At 50.0% G+C, this 22,572-nt stretch overlaps 5 protein-coding genes across 5 annotated transcripts; 2 read left to right on the forward strand and 3 right to left on the reverse strand.

Moving 5' to 3' along the window:
* Positions 1 to 534: 534 nt before the first annotated feature.
* PFICI_00617 (uncharacterized protein) lies at positions 535 to 2,279 on the reverse strand (the record flags this gene model as incomplete). Its single annotated transcript, XM_007829198.1, has 2 exons — positions 535 to 1,905; positions 1,971 to 2,279. 2 exons carry the CDS (start codon positions 2,277 to 2,279, stop codon positions 535 to 537), a joined length of 1,680 nt encoding a protein of 559 aa, XP_007827389.1.
* Positions 2,280 to 8,825: 6,546 nt separating this feature from the next.
* PFICI_00618 (uncharacterized protein) lies at positions 8,826 to 10,176 on the forward strand (the record flags this gene model as incomplete). The annotated part of the gene is made up of 2 exons (XM_007829199.1): positions 8,826 to 9,017; positions 9,094 to 10,176. The coding sequence occupies 2 exons, from the start codon at positions 8,826 to 8,828 to the stop codon at positions 10,174 to 10,176; spliced, it is 1,275 nt and encodes a 424-aa protein (XP_007827390.1).
* Positions 10,177 to 10,869: 693 nt separating this feature from the next.
* PFICI_00619 (Dynamin-related protein DNM1) lies at positions 10,870 to 13,447 on the reverse strand (the record flags this gene model as incomplete). Its single annotated transcript, XM_007829200.1, has 3 exons — positions 10,870 to 11,175; positions 11,242 to 13,221; positions 13,349 to 13,447. 3 exons carry the CDS (start codon positions 13,445 to 13,447, stop codon positions 10,870 to 10,872), a joined length of 2,385 nt encoding a protein of 794 aa, XP_007827391.1.
* A 1,765-nt stretch (positions 13,448 to 15,212) lies between these two features.
* Positions 15,213 to 16,226, reverse strand: PFICI_00620 (uncharacterized protein; the record flags this gene model as incomplete). Its single annotated transcript, XM_007829201.1, has 1 exon — positions 15,213 to 16,226. The coding sequence occupies one exon, from the start codon at positions 16,224 to 16,226 to the stop codon at positions 15,213 to 15,215; it is 1,014 nt and encodes a 337-aa protein (XP_007827392.1).
* A 3,445-nt stretch (positions 16,227 to 19,671) lies between these two features.
* On the forward strand, positions 19,672 to 21,694 carry PFICI_00621 (Protein phosphatase PP2A regulatory subunit B; the record flags this gene model as incomplete). Its single annotated transcript, XM_007829202.1, has 6 exons — positions 19,672 to 19,715; positions 19,785 to 19,825; positions 19,977 to 20,074; positions 20,134 to 20,791; positions 20,850 to 21,436; positions 21,488 to 21,694. The coding sequence occupies 6 exons, from the start codon at positions 19,672 to 19,674 to the stop codon at positions 21,692 to 21,694; spliced, it is 1,635 nt and encodes a 544-aa protein (XP_007827393.1).
* Between the last annotated feature and the right edge of the window lie 878 nt (positions 21,695 to 22,572).

Raw genomic sequence — 22,572 nt, forward strand, 5'->3', positions numbered from 1 at the left:
ACGACACACACACACACACACACACAACACAAACAAAAAAAAAAAAAAAAAAAAAAAAAGGAACGGAAAGAAAACAGGACAAAAGACGAGCTGCTTTACTGTTGCCGAACCTGGAATTTGTGCAAGTAGCTGTCCCCCTCTCATATACATGGCGCAATGCACTTCCAAGCCTCGTGTGGCCAGGAATCTCTCAAGTCCCGGAAGTAACAGGTTGCATAGTTTGACAAGACAATCCCAGCCTGGAAACTGTTTCTGTATGGAGCATACAAGAAAGGTTGTACACTAGTGTTGCACTCCAAAGAATGCCGCACGGCCTTTCAATGGTACTCATAATTTCAAAAAACTGCTCAAATCTGACACTTTCGGTCTTGTAGACAATGCCAGACGTTTCTTTCCTGATGGACTAGAAAGCACCAATCTGTAGCGTGGGTCGAGTCAACGAAAGTTGGAATTTTTCGGAGTGCGCATTTTGTCAAGAGTATGCGAGCACAATCCAGTAATGGAGGCGCTCCGTCTATGATCCTTCGGTTCCTCCTAGAAGTCCCAGTTGAACCCCCCTGACTTGGCCGCATTCTTTCTCGTTGGGAGTGTCTTGGATGGCTCCTCCTCGTCGCCACCAAAGAGCCAGTCTCTGTTGGTTCCTCGGGAGCCGCCCATGCCATCGCCACCGATGTGGATGCCACGCTCGTTGTCTGTTGACTTGGGCTTGACCGGCTTGTTTTCCTTTTGCGCAGGCGACTGGTCATATGAAGACCAGTTTGCATCCATCATCTTCACAGCCTTCTGTCGGTCTTGACCCACGTGCTTGCTTGAGGGCTCCTTTGCTGGGGAGTCGTCGGTCATGGAAAATTGAGACTGAAAAGTTTTGCCGCGGCTCTTGAGGTTGGTGATGTTGCCGAGGGCATGCTGATCTGCGTCAACGGCGTCGTCATCACCATCCGCCGGCGCTTCTCCGCTATATACATTATTCTTGTACAAGCCGAGTCCGTTGTTGTGGGTAGCACCGCGTGGGCGGCCTGCACGAGGCTCTCCTTGAGGCACGCCATCGTCGACGAACTCAAAGTGCGGCTCGGCGTCGCGGCGGGGCTTGTTGTTTGCTGGCTTTCGAACACTCTCCTGCACATTCTCGTCGCCTGGGTTCCCCCAGTGGCGCACATCTTGGTGGCTCTTCTGCAACGCCTTGCCTGGCCGGGCCTTGGCCGGAGTGGTGAAATCCTCAAAATTCCACTGGCTGGTGTGTTTTGTCTTGAGAGGCGTTGCCTCACCAGGCTGGGGCGCGTCTTGCGGCTCAGAGCCATCGGCGAAATCGAAGTGGTTGTACTTCTTTGGGTTTGGGCGGTAAAAACGATCTGGTGACTTGCCCTCGTCGGTTGACTCGGGCTCTTCGGGGACTTCGCCCTCGGTGTCGAATAAACGGTTCGCCTGAAAGTTCTTACCAGCGCCAATCTTTGGGGCGATAGCAGAGCCCGGCCGACCGCGTCCAGCACTGGGGGAACCAGGAGCATCGACAGGCTCGTCACCGAGAATCTCGGCAAAGTCGCGTTGCCTAGGCCGCGGTCCGCCTCTAGGAGAGATGACGGAGACAGGATTATGCTGCTCGACCTCCTCGCGGGGCGCAAACAGGGCGAGGGAGGCATGGGGGTCGCGCAGAGCATTGTTGGAGTTGCCGCGACCGCGTGCAGTAGATGAATTCTCGGCGGCGGGTAAATCGCCAGAGGCCTTCAGAGACGAAGCGATGAGCTTGATCTGGTCCTTGGCATCGCGAATGGGCCAATTGCGGCCAGTCTTGCCAATGATATCGAGCTGTTTCAAGAGCGAGCCCTGGTCCCAGCTCTGACGGATTTGCTGGAGTTTGCCCTCGGGATTGAAGGTGACAATGTGTGTCTGCGGTTTCACCCAAAAGACCTGATTAGCCACGAGCGCAATGGGAGAGGTGTAGGTTCAGTATGTGTAGCGAGCTATAGACGTACCACGGGCAAATAGACGGTGCGGTCGGCGAGGAAGTTGTCATCCATGCCGGGTAGGTAGGCCGCGCCGCTAGTGACGAACTCGAGGATGGTGTCGACCTCGATGGCGACAGCATTCTGACCCTCTATGACAGTAAGATACTCCTCTTGCTTCTTCTTTACCTGGTTGCGCAGAGAAGTCAAGTGGTTGATGATGTCGGTAGAGCCGCGGTAGCTTGTGGTGGTGGTGACATAGTGCAGAGCGGCATCGTTGGCCAATAGGGAAGAGTCGGGCGCGGCGAGGAACTGCTTGTAAACAGCTTGCAAAGCCATGACTGCCAGCCAGGAGAAGATATCCCAGGAATCAATTCGGCCAGGCTGTGTCGCACAACGACGGATAGAAGATTGTCCGGTGCTTGGACGGAAGCCTGTTGGAGAAAATGTATAATCCAGACCAGAGGTCTATCACTTTCTCTTCCTGTGCGTAGGTGCAACTGTGTGTATGTGTGTCTCCTTCTCGGTGAGATCACACAATGAGTATGTAGTGTGCTACTGGCGCAAAGCTTGTTTAAGCTTTTAGAGTTGGCTGGCGCGTGAACAGTGGTCTGTCCGAGATGTAGACGGAGTTGCGTGGCACCAGGCTCGAGAGTCTTTGCATCGGTCGATTGGGCGTGTGGTCAGCGGAGCGTCCCAAGAAGTTCACAGAGTGAAGTATCTGGGCAGGTATGACAGCAGGAATGAGGGGGACTGAGAGGGCGGGAGAAAAACAAAAATGCTGCACTGATTGGTTGCAGTTGTGGAAACAAAATTTAAAGAGACAGTCAGAATGGCTTGGGGAAAAGGGCAGAAAAAGGAAGGAAATTGAGAGAGAAGGTGAGAAGTCATTTGGAAGAAGAAAAGTTCGAGAATTAAGAAAACAAACAACAAGGTTCAAGGGTTGCCTCTGTCTGCCGCCGCATCCAGTGATGCAGGTAAGGTAGGTAGGTACCTACATTAAGGTACATACTGCCCAGCCTGCATACCTACCACGCTACCTACATACTCCAGCGACTGGGCCTCCCAGACCCTTCAAGTTGACATGCATCCTTATGGATACTCAGGTACGGAGTCAGTACTGTACCTACATTGGTAGAGAGACGTGCCGGCAGCTAGAGGTAAGTACATAATTACATGACCTAGACATGCAAGTAAATACATCAAACTCAAGTGCTGCTATTATTTCGCAGTCTGTCGCGCAAGTCTACATAGTAGTGTACTGTACGTCCTATGCTAATAAATACTTGATCCATGTCATCCCGATCAATCCTGGTAACCGTTGACCAACAGATTATTAGTCTATCAAGGTGCGTACCTACATACGAGGAAGGAGAAAATGCGCATGCATGGTTGCATATCTTTACTTCGAATGCACATGTATAGCAGACATATTGCTCTCGAGTTTAGGCTGTTGTTGTTGTTGTTGTTGTTTTTTTCTTTTTCCTTCTCCCATCTCTTGTCTTCTTCTGTTCGTGTCTTCTTATAATACAAAGGTGTACATATTTACTTCATGCTATACGTATGTACATCATCAATAATCCAGGACCATTGGACCCATCACACCAAACCCTAGATACATAGTGCATATATAGCACGAGAGGAAGAAAGTCTACCACTAAATAAATGGCCCAGGCAGATGATTTCGGGGACATCTCCAAATCAAGGTGAGACAAGGATGGATGCTGGCCGAAAGCTGAGACCATTCAACGCTGCCTTCCTACCATAGTGCCATTAGGCATACAGAATGTTGACAACAGCTTATCCACTATACATATGTAGTACTGCGAACATACATACCCACTAGTCAATTCCCAACATCCATTACACTAGTTTTGAAATCGTATAAATAGCAGGTGCTCTGACTATTATGACTTTCTTTATCCTCAAGTCAGACGATGATGTGCCAAAAAAAAGAAAGAAAAAAAAAAGAGAGAGGAAAAAGACGACTACGACAACGACGCGCCGTGAGACGCGACTCCCAGACCCAATCCGAAGAAGCTACCCGTATACGTACCTAGATACGCTAGTAAGTGCTGCGGGGGATGCATCAATGCATGAACTGCAAGCAGTATTCCAGCCGCTACCCCACCATTATCTTTTGTACCTACATACATTGCTGAAAGAAATGCGGGCATCGAACAAAAATAAAAACAACCACAACCACTATTACTATTACTATCACCACGTATCCATCCATAGATATACCCCCACTTCATCTGAATCAGAACGCAGACTACCTAAGTACACAATATTCAGAATGTCAGAGCACTCTGTACTACACCTGGGCCCAATAGTCTGAGGAAAGACGGTTGACCTTGAAATTGATAAGGCCACTCAACTTGATCCTGACAGCTTTAGTGGATGTTTGGCCGCCGACAAGAACCCCGCGAGTCCCGTGCGGCCCTGGCCAAGCGTCAGATCGTCGAGGCCTGGCTGTTTCATCAATTACATGGTTCTTGAAAACGGTTTAGCCCGGAGACACCTACACACATTCAGTTCCAAGCTAGCTAGGTCATCATCGCAATATTCTCACTGGATTCATCCTGCTCTGTCTTTATCCCACTAGACAAATATCTACACAGTAGGTGGATAGTAATTTTGGCCCGGCCTGGGCGAGAAGACGCTTCGGCGGCCCTGATGTTTGACGATAGTACATGGTATCCTATTCTGACAATTTCGCCAGTCGGCGAGGTAGAAAGTAGCGTTAGCAGTATATATCGGTACCCCTTGCACATGTAGCTGACACGGAACAGACACGCATTTCTCGCCCGCCTTCTATCATCTTGACCAGATCACCCAATCTCCCAGGCTAGACGGCGCCGCAGGAACTCGAGGGTCGTCATCATTGTATGAAGTACGACCGGTAAGTACCCTAGGATCCTCTTCGTAGACAATTAGTCTTCCGCCCTGCCGTCTTGTCAATTCCTCAACTTGCTCGTGATCCCTATACATCATCGATTGTTCGTGGTATCTCGGTTCAACACTTGCATAGCGCCCCAAAGAAGGCGGCTCCCACCTCGGCGGTCTTTCGATGTAGTAGTCAGTCCCACGTAAGTCACGGGCAAGCACCCTCTCGCATATTCGCCGTGCATAACCACGGTGCTTGGGCTTATATCGATCTCAAGTATGTGTTAGACCGAGGGGCAGATCCGAGTTAAGCATTCGGTCCTTTTGATCTGTTGAGTTATTCTGTTTATCTAGCCCAAGCTCCAAGTTCGCAAAAAGATCGTTGTCGGAATCTTGCATTGAAGTTGTAGACTCATATTGACTTGGACGGGCAGCGGGAGAAGGCCCAGTCGAGACCTTGGAAAGTCCATCGAGTAAGCATAAATGGTGCGGAATTGCTTCTGGATTTATTCCATTCCCTTGAGCTCTTTCCTTGCTGATATTGCTCTTCACAGTCTTCAAGTTGGAGAGACTGGCAACTTCCAGGATGAATCCATGTCCGTAATCCAATCCAACAAAGGCGGGCCCGTATGTTGTGGAGGGCCCAAGTGTTTTTTGCTGAAAATGATTCACCAATTGGGAGAGGGAAAATGTGATGCATTCATTTTCGGTCATCTCGGTGTGATCGAGCCCAAGGCGACATGCTTTGCATATCAAGCCATTAAATTGCGGATTCGGCGTATCTGCTTGTGGTTGGACAGGCCATCAATAGACATCACGAGGGGAGGGCTCTCCATAAACCGTGGCCTGTAAGTATTCACCAAATGGAAGAGGAATACATAGACTCGGATACAGTTAGGAGCCCTGCCACCCCAGCCATGATCAGCCAAGTGTCGCCAGATATCTGAACCATTTCTCAAGTTGTGCTCGCGCAGCGTTGGCGTTGGACTCGGCCCATTGTGTCGAGTAGCTCGCGAGCCTAATGGTCTGTTGAGGAAGATTGGGATTTCCACCATGTACGTCGACTGCTGGTGGCCGTGGGAGGACGTTTTGAAAGCTCTTTCGAACCTCGGGTCCATCCCTCGTGACCAAGGCCGTCGTCTGCAGGCCTGTTGGCAGTGCTCGACGGCAGCGCAGCAGGTTGATTTTGCTCGGCCACATTGGCGCCAATTAATGCCCGTCTTCGTTTGCAATCTTCTCCATTGGCGCCCTTTGTACCATTCATTTGCTTAGAGCTCGGGCTGGGGTTGAGTGTCTGTGGAATGGCTGAAAATTGCGCATCCGTAGTTGGTGTAAACCGCCATCGCTTTCCCATTCCCAGCGTGATATCTTGAAAACAGCAGTTATTATTTGACACGTAAGACTGTTTATTTCCAGGTAATGTTTCGCGTTTCAAGTCTTGGACATGCTTGGAAAGTGCTTCTTGTAATCGAGCTAGGCGTCCGTGAACGAGCTCTTGCTAATACGGTAGCAGAGCAAGCTTGCAAACCATCTGTAACAGAAACAAATGGCAAAGTAGAGAAGACGATACAGACAATGACAGCAGCATGTCTTCGTCCCGGAGTCTGTTTGTGCCTGAAGTGCTACCAGGAAAGGGAGGCCTCAGTGTAGCCACCATCATTGTTTTTGTGTTGAGACAATTCCCACATGACCTGATGGCAGAAGGCCAAAGTAACGTTCCTGCTTCATTACCCTGGCTGGGTTTTGAACCGAGACGAGTCAGTCACTTTTTGATCTTCTCGTGCTTTCTTACTACGAAACTAGCAGTGTGTCCAGTGCAACAGTCGTCACATGTCAAGTTCGGTTTTGTCAACCAGTGCTGCGGGCATGTTGAGGCAATATCGGCCCCCTCGATGCTCGATAGATTTCATCTGTTAGTAAAGGCAAGAGACGACCATTGATGACTGGCAGCTGAGGGTGTGGTTGTAGTGCAAAGGCGGGATCCAGGGAGGATCGGAATATCTTATTGACGAGCAATATTGTGGCAGTTTAGGTTTTGCAGCGCCATATATATATCTTCCCATGTCCTAAGGCGGAATGAAGGCTAGGATATGCTGCCATATTTCTACCTGAAGCAAAAGCTTGTCGGCAGGCAATCGCTGTGACTCGCCAGTCCTAGAAAGCCGTTCCTCACTCCTTTTGGCCTTCTTCGACAACTCAGCGGAAGAACAGTTCTTGAGCTCATCCATGGGGGATTTGCGTTTTCTGATACCGACGTCTCTAATCCCACAAAACCCCCCAGACTTCGAATCGGCATATGCTGATGATACATGATCACTGTTACAAATCATATCGGCAGCAAAAGTATCGTAGCTTTCTGAAGATGCGGGCATGAGCACATCTGTATCGGAGCTCTCGTCAAAAATGGTGGCATCTTTCTATTCTGCAAGGCGTGCCATGCTGTTGGCAGGTGAATCTTTCATTCCCGGGAACTGGATTGGATCCACTCCGATCTCACCTCGAGGCTCTTCATGACTGCTATGGATACGCGGAAGGCCGGCTCATGGGCCCAAAGAAGAAGAAGAAGAAGAAAGAAAGAAACTGGGCAAATTCTACCTCTGGGAAGTGAATCAGCCTCGCGCCACACTTGTCAAAAAACAGGTCTGTTACTCGTCATGCAAGTATGGGCTCGTAATTTGTAGTCTCTCGTTGAGTACGTTGCTGGGCTGAGCACTTGCAAGTAGCGAGATGTCTAGACGTGTTGATGGATGGGGGATGTCACCGCTTTTCCTCCGAGAAGAGTGCTTCCTTTTAGCAAGAGACTTGTGTAAGAGGATTGTACCAAATTTTTATGGCAGTGGCCCTGGGTGATTTAAGAGTCTGCAGAAGGGAAAAGGTTGTGTCTGGTCCAGAAATTCTGTCGGGTGTAAGTCGACAAGTGGAGTGTTGTGGCTGGACTCGCCTAGCCACCATGATCATACCTTAATGTAGTCCTTCGATGAAAAGACCTCCAGGAAAGAATGCCCCAGGGCGTATACAAAGATCACAGTCTTTCAAGAATAATGGCGGCTGTACAATCCGTTCGATGAATGGAGCTGTCGCGTGTCAAAAAGAGCACGAGGTTATCAGGATTGGATTTTGTCGCGCCCGTTGCTTCGCTCCACGCGTGGAAGGTACACAGGTAGTCAGTCCATCAGACTGATCTTGGAACATCAAGCGGAGTACGGAGATTGCCACGGACGAACCTATAGGTGCTCCCCAGCTGCGTTCAGCTGCATCAGCTGGGCTTTAGAGAGTTCAGACACCCAGATGCCAATTTATGCAGGTAGGTGCACAATAAGGAAACACAACCTGTAGCATGCGTGGCGGTGTATTTGAATATGGTTGTCTTGTATCTCACAGTCACGACTCGTGCTGTATTTGTGTCGATTTTAATGAAATGTGCAGGGCGGTCTGGCAGGTTCTAGTCTTCCCGTCAAAGCTGTCAACTGATGCTCCCAATCTGAACCTGCCACCCCTGTAAAAAGAGCAGGTACCTACATGTTTGAATAAGGTGCCTAACCTTACATAACGCATAGGTAGCCTCCTTGTAGAGGTACATGCATTTCTCATTTCACCAAGCCTTGAGGTCAGTCAGTCAGTTGCCATGGTTGTTGCCCCTCCCCCGCCAAAGGGTTCTTCTCATCAGTGTCAGACCCTTCAAAGAGCCCAGTCAAATTTCAGGCTGCTACTATTGTCGCAAAATACACTGCATGATTGATTAGGTAGGTACACTACATACATACTTCAACACACCACTACCTCTTAAAAGGCCCCGACTCTTCTAGAGCCACGCAAAAACGCGCCTCTGATTTTTTTTTTTTTCGCTTGTTTTCTTTTTCCCTTCTTTCTTGCATTATCCTGCGTCTCGCCGCCCCGCAGCTGCTTCATCGTGCGTCTCGTGCATCTCAATCATCACCTTCCTCTCAGCTGACCAAGTCACCAAGACTTCTTCTTTCTGTGCATTACTCCGAAAGCATGGCTCCCCAAAAGCTTTTCACCCTCGAGGGCAAAGGCCTGAAGCTCGACACCGCTCAGGATCTGGAGGCGCATATTGCTGACCTTCGCGCCATGGACGATGTCGAGGAGGTCAGGTTGCTTGGAAACACGCTGGGCGTCGGTGCTTGCCAGCTTCTTGGCGAGGTCTTGTCAACCAAGAAGTCGCTCAAGGTAAGTTATCGCCATTCATGCAACTTGTCATTCTCCTTCCCTGCTTCTGATTCTAACATTTCGGGCGTTCATATAGGTTGCAAACCTCGCCGACATCTTCACTGGCAGATTACTGAGCGAGATCCCTGATGCCTTGTCATCCCTGCTCACGTCCATCCTCAATCTGCCCAATCTTCGAACCATAAACCTCAACGACAACGCCTTCGGCTTGAACACCCAGGCTCCCTTGGTCGCATTTCTCGCCAGCCACGTGCCTTTGCAGCACCTTTACCTCAACAACAACGGTCTGGGGCCTCACGCCGGTATCTTGATCGCCGACGCACTGTCTGAGCTGCACGCAAAGAAGGAGCAGGCTCGCAAGGCCGGCCAAGATGTGCCCGACCTCGAGACAGTCATCTGCGGCCGCAATCGCCTGGAAAACGGTAGCATGACCGCTTGGGCCAAGACCTTCAGCCTACACAGCAATGTCAAGGAGATCAAGATGGTCCAGAACGGCATTCGACAAGAGGGAATTATCCATCTGCTTAGCCAGGGCTTGAACCACGCCCGCAGCCTCAGAGTCCTTGATCTTCAAGATAACACTTTTACTCGTACCGGTGCCAAGGCTCTGGCCAAGGTTGTGTCTCTTTGGTCTGAGATCCAAGAACTCGGCGTGGGTGATTCCCTTCTGGGCACCAAGGGTGGTATTGCGCTTGCTGCTGCCCTTGCCAAGGGAAAGAACCCGAAGCTTGAAATCTTGCGCCTGCAGTATAACGAGATTGCCGCACTGGGAGTAAAGGGCTTTGCGGAAGCCGCAAAAGATGGTCTGCCTGGTTTGAAGAAGATTGAGCTCAACGGAAACAAATTTGAAGAAGAAGACGAGTCTATCCTGGCTCTGCGAGCCTTGCTAGAGGATCGCAAAGAGAAATTCGGCGGAGAGGTTGTGGATGAGGACGCTTGGGGACTGGACGAATTGGATGAGCTTGAGGAAGTTGATTCAGACGAGGAGGAGGAAGAAGAAGAGGAGGAGGAGGAGGAGGAGGAGGAGGACATTGAACCCAAGGAGAGAGCCGAGAAGCTTATCAAGGAGGCGGAAGAGGCTCAAGAGGAGCCTACTGTTCAGCTCAAAGACCCCGAAGTGGATGCGTTGGCCAAGTCTCTGGAGAAAACGTCGATCTGAAGTACTCCTTCCTCAGCGATTTCCCCCCGAAAATAGCAGTCATCAATAACGAAGATCAGCCCCAGCAGAGGGGTTAGGCGGCACCACAACGATGATACCCGAGCCGCCATTCTAGATATATTTCCAATAGAAGAAGCAAGAATACAGCATTGAAATCTCAGGCCTATGTCGCAGTTGGATGGTTCCCCCACTCTTCCGCCTTTGACCTAAAAAATTGTGTCTCGGTAGAGAAGTGTCTACCACTGTTCCCTTTACATTGCCATCGCAATCTCCAAGCAACATGCGCTCGCCAGTTGATGGACTTTGCTTATAGGCATAGTCATGATGGCATACATAAACCCATCGTCTTATCAAGCGTGAAAACCTAATGCAGTGTGGAATTGAGATTCATGTATCCCAAACAGGTCATACTTTTTTTTTTAACATATTGAAGTCGTGATGAGTAGCATGTGCCCATTTTTATGTACAAATGTGTTACAATGCCAGCCCGTTCGTCGCTCCAGGGCGAGTCGTGACCCTATCTCCAGGACCGAACAGAGGCTCGGCGTATACTAACACGACCACTTGTCCGTCCCGCTACTTACTCGTACAAGATGCAAGGTTCCCAACAGGAACACGAGTCTGGTTTCGTGTTCAGTGCCCAGGCGACGCCGATAGGCGCACGCCAGGCTTTCTAGTACAAGATTGTGTCTATCATAACACCTCGCCGATGATCTTAGCTGCTTCGCGATAGGTTTGCAGCAACTTCTCGCACTTTTCGCGCTCCTTCTTAACGCCATCGTCTTCATAGAGCAGCTCTTCGAAGAGGGCTTCCTTGTACAACTCACTAACGAGCCTGTTCTGCACCACATCTTTGCTGTGGTTGACAAGGAGGTGCATAACAGCCTTGGGTACCTGGTCTGCAATAGTCTCGCGGACAATGTTGAAGTAAGAGGAGATAAGAGCGCGAATGAGCTCCGTCTCCATGGCCTCGCGCTCTGTCAGCGCTGGCTCAACGTCCTGTCCCTCGGATGATATGTTAGCTCGTCCACACGGCTTATTGTCGATTTCAGAGTAGCAACTTACAGCTGTTCCAAAACCAAACTCAGTAGTCCTCTGGACCTCCTCGTCACGAACCAAGGAGGATGACAAAGCCGGGCGATGGGTAGCCTTTTCTTCCACTCTCCTTATACTCTGGCTGAAAGTAGGCTCTTGGGATTGGCTTACATGACGTGGCAAGGCGCCAGGCGTACCAGCACCACCAGGTTGCTGCGGGGCGCCATCTTTGCCGAAAAAATAGGTTAGGAAGCTGTCCCGTGCACCACCCGCGAGCCTGGCCGGAGATGCTGATCGACCATTCACTGCAGCCGCCAGTGCCCCCGCACCATTTTCCCGTATTGCGGGCGACATACTGCGTCCGGCCTTGCCGACCAACTTGCGAGAGTTGATAGTGTCTCCCTTTTCGGTGGCAGCGTCCTCGTCGTCCTCCGGGGTCTCTGTGCCGTTGGCACCGAGCTCCTTCAGACGGCGCTTTTCCCGTCGGGCTCTCTCCTCTTCAATGAGCTTCTTCCTCTCGCGTTCTTGCTTGTTGGTGACAACATGGCTCATTGCTGCTGCGGCGCCGAGGAAGTTGGGGTGATTGGTGTTGATGTAAGCCCGCTGGATAGAGATTAGGGACTCAACGTAGGACGATGCTGGCCCTAGGCGCTCCCGCAACAGATCCGAGACGACCTCTATCAGCTTGGCTTGCAACCTAGGGAACCGCGAAAGTTCGTTTGAGCCACACGTGTGGCAAATTTTGATCAGTTCTTCATAGACAAGCTCGACGCATCGCTGACTGGGCCCCTCGAGCATCTTGATTTGCGGCTTCACAAGCAGATCGAAAGCCATCTCAGGGACAAAAAGACTCGGGCGTGGACCAGTTGAGTTCCGGATAGCGGTTCTGATATCAAGCGCCGATAGATTCGAGGTTGGATCGATGGACTCGAGAGAGCTGCCAAAGACTGAGTTGAAAATATAGTAGATACGGGCACCTCCGGATAGTTGCTTGGTAGAGATTTCGCTCGATGTACCATCGATGGAGGAAATGAACGAAGATGCGAATTTAGTCATTTGCTGCAGAATCATGGAGCCACGGTGTTCTTTGCCGCTGAATTGGTTGTCCCCGTAACTTGCTAGTTCTTGCTGCGTCTGGCCCATTAGGGTGTTGAGACGAGCCTTAATATCGGGAAGTCGTTCGCGGATATGGACCATGAGGGTTTGATTCAGCGTCTTTGCCAAGAACTGGGTGCCACATCGGTTGGCGATGTTGCGATAGGCAGGGTGATGTTTGAAGAATTCGTTTTCTGCCTTGAGAGCTTCGTCCATGGGTTTGTTCCCCTGGATATCTTGCTGTGATCTGTTTACGACGCCGATGAAGCCCAGCTTGAGAGGATAGACACGGCCCGAGAGGATGTCCAGGGCATTAGTTCCATGGTCCATCAGATCGACCTTGGTGAGAACACCGACGGTTCTGCGACCCAAAGGATCGACATGCCTTGCAAGCTTTAGAGCTTCCGAGTTGACAAGGTCAACATTGGCTGGGGACACGGCGAGAATGATGCTGTTGGGTTTGGCAATGAATTCGGAGATGAGAGTGCGTGTCTGCTTTTCAATGTCTGCAGGCTGGTCGCCGATAGGAACTTTTGTCAGACCTGGTAGATCCACCAAGGTCAGGTTCAAGACATGGGGAGAGAAGATTTTGAGGTTGATTGGTTGCCTGACAATGCCCTTGTTACTACCGGCGACTCGATTCGTCTCGTTCTCGATCTCGCGCTTGACATCGCCAAAGTCGGTGAAGCGTCGGCTTGGAATGTGGTGAAACTCTGCCCATTCGGAGCGTCTGGCTTGGGTGGGGTTCCTGTAGGCCTCGTTCACCTCTGGCGCGGTCTCGTCATCCTCAACGTTGATGAGCTGGAGGATCAAAGGACGGCGGGTCACAATGCCACTACCGCGCGGCAGAAAATCGCGCCCAACGATGTTCTCTAGAACAGATGACTTTCCGGCCGATTGCGAGCCGACGACAACCTAGAGTGTGAATGGTGAGTGCTAATTCATTGCGACGAAGGTGAAGGGCTTGCTAGGTAGGGGCCGTGACGGTTCCCCCTTCCCTTCTTTGCCCTCGTCCTTGCCTAGTATGGGAGATGTAACGTACAATCTGAGGAAGATCCAGGCTATCAGTGCCAATGGTGTTGAAAACCAAGTCCTGCAGTTGGTTCACAATGCGAAGCAAATCGTCCCCAAGAGCTGCCATGGTGGGCGTATTGACACAGACCGAGGTCGTGTCTCTGAGTTGTGTTGATAGGCTCGAGAGGGGTTTCTTTCCTTTCTTTTTTTTTTTTTTTTTTTAGTCCTTTGGTTTTGGGTGAAGACAAGAGTCGAGGCTCAGATTTTGCGAGAAGCGAACTGCCTTTGCGGGAGGTGACGCACGTTGCAGTCAAACCTGTGCAATAAGTAAGGCAGGTAGGTCGAGTAGTAGCTGCAGATTGGTTGCAGAACAACTCAAAGCTTCGCGCGGCGCCTCGTTGGCGCTGGGCTGGCGCTGGACGGCCGGGCTGGACTGGCTGTTTTTTTTTTCTCCCTCCTTTGCCGGCTCTTCTAATAAACTGGGCCACCCCCCCGGACACGCCAGACTCCAGGAACCGGTTTTTCGGTATTCGTTAACACAACAAGGCCCAGGCTTGCCTATTGACTTTGCGTGGCCAGGCGATGTCGAGAACGCGGGGTTCACGAGACTGAAAACGAGAGAAGAATCAATATAGGAGCGTGAATTGTTACGTTAAAAGAAAAGAAAGGGAAGGGGAAGGAGGGAAAAAAAAAAACAGAAACGTGATCTGGCGCACGTTATTTGCTTTCCTGGTACGCTGCTTGGCTGCACTCGACAAAATAAAATGCCCATTTTCATGCGCCGAACTCCACCCAAAGACGCTGGGTGTAAGAGCCTCAGAGCGATGCACTAATTTCACATCCATCATGCATGACATTGTATTTGTTATCCTCGTACACTGCTACCTGCCTTGCATCAAACGTATATAAATTATACAATATTCATCTATTCAGTGCCATCTGTGTACATTGCACTAGAGGGAGCGCCTTTCCTTCCATGGATTTGCCATCTCTTTACCTCACCTTTTCACGCTTGAACCATTGTGCCATGGAAATGCGCACCACGCTTGATCCGAAACGGTAAGCTTCTAGGGTCGCAGGGGAATCGGAATATATGCTCTCAATCGCTGCCATGAATCAAATGTATCCAATCTACAGGACGCGGAATATACGTACATGAGTACTTTTACAAAAGGGTGCGTATGTTGTGTGTATCGAGTCGCATGAACAAAGTCGCGAGTTACATGTGCGCGCGTCATGTGCATGTAGCTTCAGCATGTACTCTGCAAGTGTAGTAGGTACAGGGTGCGTACTGGGTTCTCAGTCATGTGTATGTATTTTCTAGAAACAACGCACATGCCTGTTTGACCACATTTGCAATGACTCTGGGCGCCAGTCATTCAAAGCTCTCGCTTATGCAATCAGCTGTGCTCTAATTGGTGGCTTGCCTACCTTGTCGACTATAGTATCTGGATGCAATTCCTGTACCATTCTCTACAATTGTGACGAGAAAGGCTGTCTTGCCTCGCTCGAAATTCTATCTACCTACTACTACTACCACCACCACCACCACCGTTCATATCAAGAGACTTTGACAAATTGCAGCGCGTCTCCGAGTTGCGAGAGATGTGTCGCCAGCACAACGACAGGAACCCCCGCTCTGCTGACCGCCTCTCCTGCGACGAGTACAACTCATACCTGCAGCAGTAGCTCTTGCTCTCGAGGTGTCAGGATTCAGGTCAGTCTGTAGATTGTCGAGTTTGACAGACTCAACACTCAACGATGCCCCTATTTCTGAGTGGATTTTTGCGATCCAGATATGCTATCCATGAGGTATTTTTTTCTTCTCCCCCAACTCGGCGTGACAACAAGCCATACAAGTGTAGCTGCTAGATATGTTTGCTTGATTTTCCTTATCTATTATCGCGAATATGTGACAATATCTGCCGCAACCTCATGAGGGCCTTGGTCTCAGATGGACCTGAGTCACCTTCGTGCTTTTGGATTTTCCGCGCCTCCTCTCTGGCCTCCTGCACCAACGACCCGAGATCTCCCCAGACCTCGTCGGTGTATCGAGACAGGACATCGCCCCACTGGTCTGCCCAGATTTCGCTTGCTTCCAACGTGTCCGATGTGCCTAGGTGCCCTGACAGCTCATTGTATCCCCAACCCGATGAGCCATTGGATATATACTCGGGGACAAAATTGAGTATATTGGACCAATCTGACGCTTGCTTGCCGGCCTCATCCGCGTTGCTGCCTTCTCCAAAGAGCGCCTGCTTCAGGCGCAATTCCTGTGGCTTCGAGAGGGGAATTACTGGATCCATGAGCATTACTTCATCATAACCGGCATCTAGCAGCTTCACAACCTCGAGGCCATCGCTATCTGCGAGCCGATGGCTGGCGTCCGACTGTGACTGGAAAACCGTCCCCTCACGATTTAGGGAATCGCACACGAGTCTGTTAGGCACATTCTCTGGCACATTTTCTGATACGGCAGACGAATCCACGCCGTCAAGAAATTGTGCAAATGCGGCCTCTTCACGCTGAATGTGGCCCTGAACTTGCGCTGATCGTATGCTGTCCCCAGAACTTGCACTCGTTTGTCGCTTCGAGTTCGATGTTTCCCCCAAAGCTGTACCAAGCCCTGTGTTGGAAGCAGGCCCTGCTTTGATCGTAGGACTCCCTAGAGCACCAATGTCTGGCGTAGTCAAGAGGCTGCTCCCCAATGCCAGAGTTGAAGTTGTGAACCGTGACAAGATTGATGCGTCTGTAGGTTGCACCTTCTCGACAGATCCGCCAACATTGGCTTGATCATTTTGTGCACTAGAATTGCAGGTAGGTGCCTCTTTTGCCTTTCCTTTTTGTTCATGGCCGTCGTGAACCTGGTCAGCCGGTTGGGACTTGTCTGGCTCGCTACCTTTCATATTGTCTCAATTTATGCTCACAGCAGATTGTCTATTTCGAAGATTGCCTGCAACAACCAGCAGTGGTCTTCAAGTTGGAAATCATGTACGGAGTGATGTTTATACGCAAAGTAAATAAAGATGACAGAATAGGGATGCGACAAACTTTGAAGAAGATCGGGCGTGGTCAAAAAGTGTTGCACCGTCCGCCAAAGCGGCGTCGGTACCTACATAGTACATACCTACCTAATTGCCACGGCCCGGGTAACCTCGGAAGCTCACATCCTGTCTGCCTCATGCTGCTCGTGATTGTGGTCCTCAATGAGGAAAGCATTTGATGCTGCAAACTTTAGGGCATACTTTAGTTGAAATTATATATAACAGAGGGAGATAGTAGATATAATTGAAACGCAAAAGCACATTTCGATGCCCACTGTTCAAGACGTTTTGTTTCGTTTCTTGATGGCGAAGGCTCGAGACCAAGATACCTAGGTAGAAGTATTGTAACATGTGATTCAATAGAGGAATGTGATGGATGATCAAGGTACCGTGGGGTTATTTTAGAACCCCGGTTATCTGGCCAAATCAGTGCAAGCATTGGGATAAACCACCTGTCTGTGACTGTGCAATATTCAGCTATGTACGATATACTTCCTACAAAGTACTATGAATTCAGTATTGTGTAAGCATCCCCCCGGGAAGCTTTAGCGATGATGACAACATGTCCAATAATTGTTGTTCACTGCTGGAACATTTTCTTCCGGGCTTTGAACAACAAGACAAAGTGCGTGAGACAGTGCAAGGTGCATGTGGTGTATGTCTCTAATTTTCTTGACCTATATACAATTCCAATTGGCAGCCATGGGCTCTTCGTACAACATTATATGGGGGGACCATTCCGCATCTGACGAGTCAAGCGAGTTGAAACAAGAGCATTGCTTATTAAAGGAGAGTCAAAAGTGACCGAGTCTGCTGTCGGCACACAAAGCGATTGAGGGAGGTTTAAGAGGATAACTCGATTACAACCGCGTTTAAAGGACAAACAAAGCTCGAAGAACTTCAAGCACAATCTGGAACCTCTAGTGAAATACAAAGGATATATCCAGCACGAAGGGTTTAAGTATACCTGGAGTTCGAGAACCACCATCAACCTTTGCATGCAAAGGAATATTGGAAACTGGACACAAATATTTCGACGAAGCACAAGACGTAGGTGAGTAGTTCACCTGGGTGGCTTCCAAGGTTTGAGAATCATGGTGACTGAAACCCCACCTTTTAATAGGTGGTTATGTCATTTCCTCTTTCCCAAAATGTGAAGCGGAATTAGCCCCCCCCAAGGCGAGGTAGTGTAATTCGAATCGTCGCCCTCCAGAGCTTCCCACGGAAGAGCAAAGCCCCTCTATCGGACCGGCTCGCTCTAATAACCAACACGGTGTGATGGGCCATGGCAGCGTGCTTGAAAAAGAAAGAAAAAAGAGTTTCGTTTTAGGACTGCACTGACGACAGTCTCGTCAATTCGAATGTAGGTAGCGTAGATCTTGGCTCTACCCAACAGACAGATAGATGTCTTCGGGCAGACATGGAGAAGGACAAAGGCCTGGTCTGATCTGGAAAGCACTAGGTCGACCTTCCTCCAGTCGGCTTGTATATACTTCGTACTTACCGACGTACATCCATATACCTAGGTATTTACGAAATATCGCTGTGCATGGATATGGCATCGGCAGACAGCTTGTGTGATTTGTTCCAGGGAGTAGTGGTTTTTTGAGCTCCATGGTGAATGCTACGTTCTGGTTTGTACAATTACTGTGATACATGATATTTGGCGGCGAGATCCTTCAGCGGGTGGACGAAAGAAAGTCGGAATCACTCCGTATTGCGTAGCTATACTAAAGTAGAGGTGCTGTGTAGTACTGTAATATATACCTAGTAATATAACCGTCCCGTGTTCAATGCGCTGTACTCTCTACCGCAGGTATGTAGCGTATCTTGTTCTCCCCCTAGCAGCGCGTCAAACGCATGAAGGTCAAGTTGTGTGTATCGAGGCCTACCCAGGTAATTGATCAGTACAGGTGAATGTCGATATCATCCACCCAGCTATTATGTACAATGCACATGCTGCTAATTGGCTTACACTACATAAATTTGAAGAATTTGCCTACACCTCCAAAACCCCGCGGGCTCCAGTATTTATTCTAGCACAATGGATACCTACCTACATTTGATGTATGTATGTACGGGTTCTGGGCGCGGAAGGCCCAGCAGTTATTGCTGTGTGGTGACTGGTCTACTTCGTACAATAGTACATTAGGTAGAGAGCTAGCTATCGCTCTCTAGTACCTACTCAATCCGGACAGCAAGAAATCTGCACGTCTTTGTTTGTGATTCCGCTATCTTGCACAAGAAAATCGTGTCTTCACGCCACAATACACATTGGAAACATAGCAAATGTTGGAAAACGACGACTTACCTAACCAGACTCTACTCAAGCGCTGAAGGTTTTTACTGACGCCCATTTGGCCAAAGCAAGCAAGCCAGCGAGTGTGTAAGCCATCTTAGTCAACCGTTTTGAGCTGCACTTTCGTATTGGGCAGCCATTTTCCCCCTCTTATCCCCCCAAAAGAGGAGGAGCTTCAGCTTGTCCCTCTCTTCTACTCTCTCCACCACAAAAGGGAGTACTGCGTCTTTTGCCTCTCACTGACTCTGCTAAACCAAACCTACCTTAAAACCCCCTGTACACAGCCAGAAGGTGTGTGTGGGAGAGAAAGCGAAAAGAAAGAGAAAGAAAGACTAATCCATTGGCAAGCAGGCAGACCAAGTCTGCAGCTCAGGTAACCATAATAATTCACTTATTTCAAGTGCCCTACTCTACTCAAACCTGCCTATTCCACCCTCTCGTCCACCTAATCTACATCCATCAATTACCCTGACTTTGCCTCACCTGCACTAGGTACGTTGACCTACCAGGTACCTACCGCCCACCTAGTGCTGTCCACCTACCTACCTACCTACCTAACCTACCTACGTTGCCTACCTACCTACCTGGACTTGAACTGACACGGCACCCAACGCAGCCGCACTTGCTGAGCACCACCCACTGTACCCGCCAAACCAAACAGAGTACCTAGATCCACCTCACCACCAACTTCACCACATACGACATCGGATCCTCGCACCACGCCCCGACCAACAACATCCTCCAGCTTTCTGCATCCCACCACCCGCGCCGCCGTATCGTCCATCTTGCCGCCATATTGCTAACCAACTCCTCGATCAGCCCGCCGTCGTGCCTCACTCCCGCTCGCATCTTTTGGTTTTGACTCTTGACCGACATCAGCTCGCCCCGCGTGACGACCCGACAAGAAAGCTTCCACTTCTTGCTCAGCTTACCCACCTTCCACCACCAAGACCCGATCGCTCGCATCCCAAGACCAGCAACCAATCTACCCCAGCCATAGCCACGACCATGGTGGATGTAGACTCGAACTCTCCCACGTGGAAGTTCACCCAGTAAGTCAGCTTCCGCTACCTCCGTCTCGCCGCTTACCCGCTATGATACTGATCCTCTCTCCTCCCCAGGTGTTTTGGTGACAAGGGCGATGTGGAGGACATCACAGAAGGTATGCCGCATCTGACGGCGCATTGGTTGGGCCAAGGTCGTGACATGCCATGTGCATTTCACACCTCGGCTTCCGCTTGGCCGTGTTCTTCTCACACAGACTCAAAACCCTTCATCTGCCAGTATAGCCAGCTAACCCAGAGCCTCCTCAGCGGACATTATCTCGACTGTGGAATTTGACCACACGGGTAATTACCTCGCCACCGGAGACAAGGGCGGTCGTGTCGTGCTATTTGAGAGAAATGAGACGGTTAGTTGCACAAATATCAACATCGGCAGGGCTTGTGGGAAATGGCTGACAGATGGCAGAAAAAAACTTGCGAATACAAGTTCCACACCGAGTTCCAATCGCACGAGCCAGAGTTCGACTATCTAAAGTCACTGGAAATCGAGGAGAAGATCAACAAGATCAAATGGTGCCGTCGGCAGAATGCTTCACATTATCTGCTGTCCACAAATGACAAGACGATCAAGCTGTGGAAGGTATTCGAAAAGTCGCTCAAGGTTGTGGCGGAGAACAATTTGTCTCATGATCTGACGCCTGGAAACGCGATGGGAGTCGGGGGAGGTGCACCAAGGGTCAGCCCCAATGCATCCCATTTCAAGTCTCCCATTGACTTGAAGCTCCCTCGTCTGACACACCACGATACCGTCGTGGCAGCCGTTCCTCGGCGCACGTATGCCAATGCCCACGCCTACCATATCAACAGCATCTCGGTGAACAGCGACGGCGAGACCTTCATCAGCAGTGATGATCTGAGGATCAACCTGTGGAACTTGAACATCCAGGATCAGAGCTTCAACATTGTGGACATCAAACCGGCAAATATGGAGGAGCTGACCGAGGTCATCACGGCAGCAGAGTTTCACCCAATGAGTTGCAACTGGTTCATGTACGCCAGCTCCAAAGGCACAATCAAGCTCGCAGACATGCGCGAAAGCGCCCTTTGCGATCAACACGCCAAAAGTATGTTTCCCTTTGCAACAATGGACGGCGGTGAACTAATCGATTTCGTACTTGACAGTGTTCGAGCAAGAGGAGGATCCTTCGTCAAGGTCCTTCTTCTCCGAGATCATATCGTCGATTTCCGACGTCCGCTTTTCTCACGATGGCCGGTATATCCTGTCACGCGACTATCTGACGGTCAAGATCTGGGACGTCAATATGGAGCGCCAGCCAGTCAAAACCATTCCCATCCACGAGCATCTTAGGCCTAGGCTTTGTGACACATATGAGAACGATAGTATCTTCGACAAATTTGAAGTCGTCTTCTCTGGAGATGCCAAGAACGTGATGACGGGTAGTTACAACAACAACTTCATGATCTACCCGTCGGACCCCGAAAAGGAGACGGAAGTCGTGCTGCAAGCCGACAAGTCCGCATTCAAGGCAAAGAAGGTAGGCGTGGCAACACCGATCAACTCGTCAGGCAATCCTGCAACAAACGGCGGCAAGAAGGGCGGATCCCGTGCTGGCAGCCCCGCCGGAGCTGGTCAAGGGCAGCGGATGCGTAAGGAGACGGACGCCGACCAGATCGATTTTAACAAGAAGATACTGCACATGAGCTGGCACCCTTACGAGGACAGCATCGCCATTGCTGCTACAAACAACGTGAGTAACGATTATTTCTGCTGTAGACTGTAATTGGCTCTTTGCTAACAGATGGTAGCTCTTTGTCTTTTCGGCACTGTAGAGGTCAGCAGGACTATCAACATATTGCCGCTTTCTCCGATGACTTCTGAAGTGGAAGCCTGCCAGGGGACTGGACTACTGGGGAAAGGGGAAAGTGACTCTGGGTCTGAGGCCTACGATCAGGAGTCCTGCTGTGGTGTCAATGGGGGCCTCCTGAAGCGTGCTTGGAAGAACTGAGATTGGCGTGGGAAACAATCAGCTGTCTCTAGACTATAACGACTGCATATGTCACAGCCATGGCTGACGGCAACGTGGGCGTCATCGTGGTTATGCGGTACTGAACGCGCACAGAAGACTAGAGACATTCTTTGAAGCTACCGGATGGCAGCAGAGGCTTCACGGGAGAGTCGTGGGTCGATCATTCGGTCACGTCTGCGGTCAAAGTCGTGTCTCTGGTACTTGCGCGGCTGGCAAAGGGAGGACGCAAGCGGCAGTCGCATCACGAATGGCATAGATATTACATACAGACTCAAGGCGCCTCAGAGATGACCATAATTAAGGAAAGCAAATTCGTAAAATTTTATACATTAAAAAAAAACGGCACCATTTATTTGCTCACAGTGCCACCACGGGCTATTAACAAAGTTGCGACGTCGTTATTATTAGAAACCGATAACCTTTCTTTCCCAGAAATCCACGTATCATTCCAGGTCGACCTGTTTAGATTGATGAGTCGCCGGATTGGGTATGTACCTACGTAGTCGGGCAACTTTGGAGCCTCTTGTTTCCACTCGAGGGTTGACTCTAGATATCAATCCGTCTTTCTATGGTGCATACATAATTTGTATGAGGGAGCCAATATCTACAGGCATTTGAGCATGTAAATACATATTACCAGTCCTTGAGTTTACGACCCGAACCTTCATCATCATAAACTAGGAGCTGAAAACCAGAACACAGAGCCGGTTCACATTCGTATGGCGGGATCCTGTAAGTAATATAGGGAACATATAAAGTAGGTATCGTGCACACTACATACATGCCTGCTGCGATCACTGTACGTACAGTATTATACATATCAGTCNCCAAAAGGGGGGGGGGGGGGGGGGGTNTCA

The sequence above is a fragment of the Pestalotiopsis fici genome (assembly GCF_000516985.1).
Source record: "Pestalotiopsis fici W106-1 unplaced genomic scaffold PFICI_Scf_1, whole genome shotgun sequence".
NCBI classification, from domain to species: Eukaryota; Fungi; Ascomycota; class Sordariomycetes; order Amphisphaeriales; family Sporocadaceae; genus Pestalotiopsis; species Pestalotiopsis fici.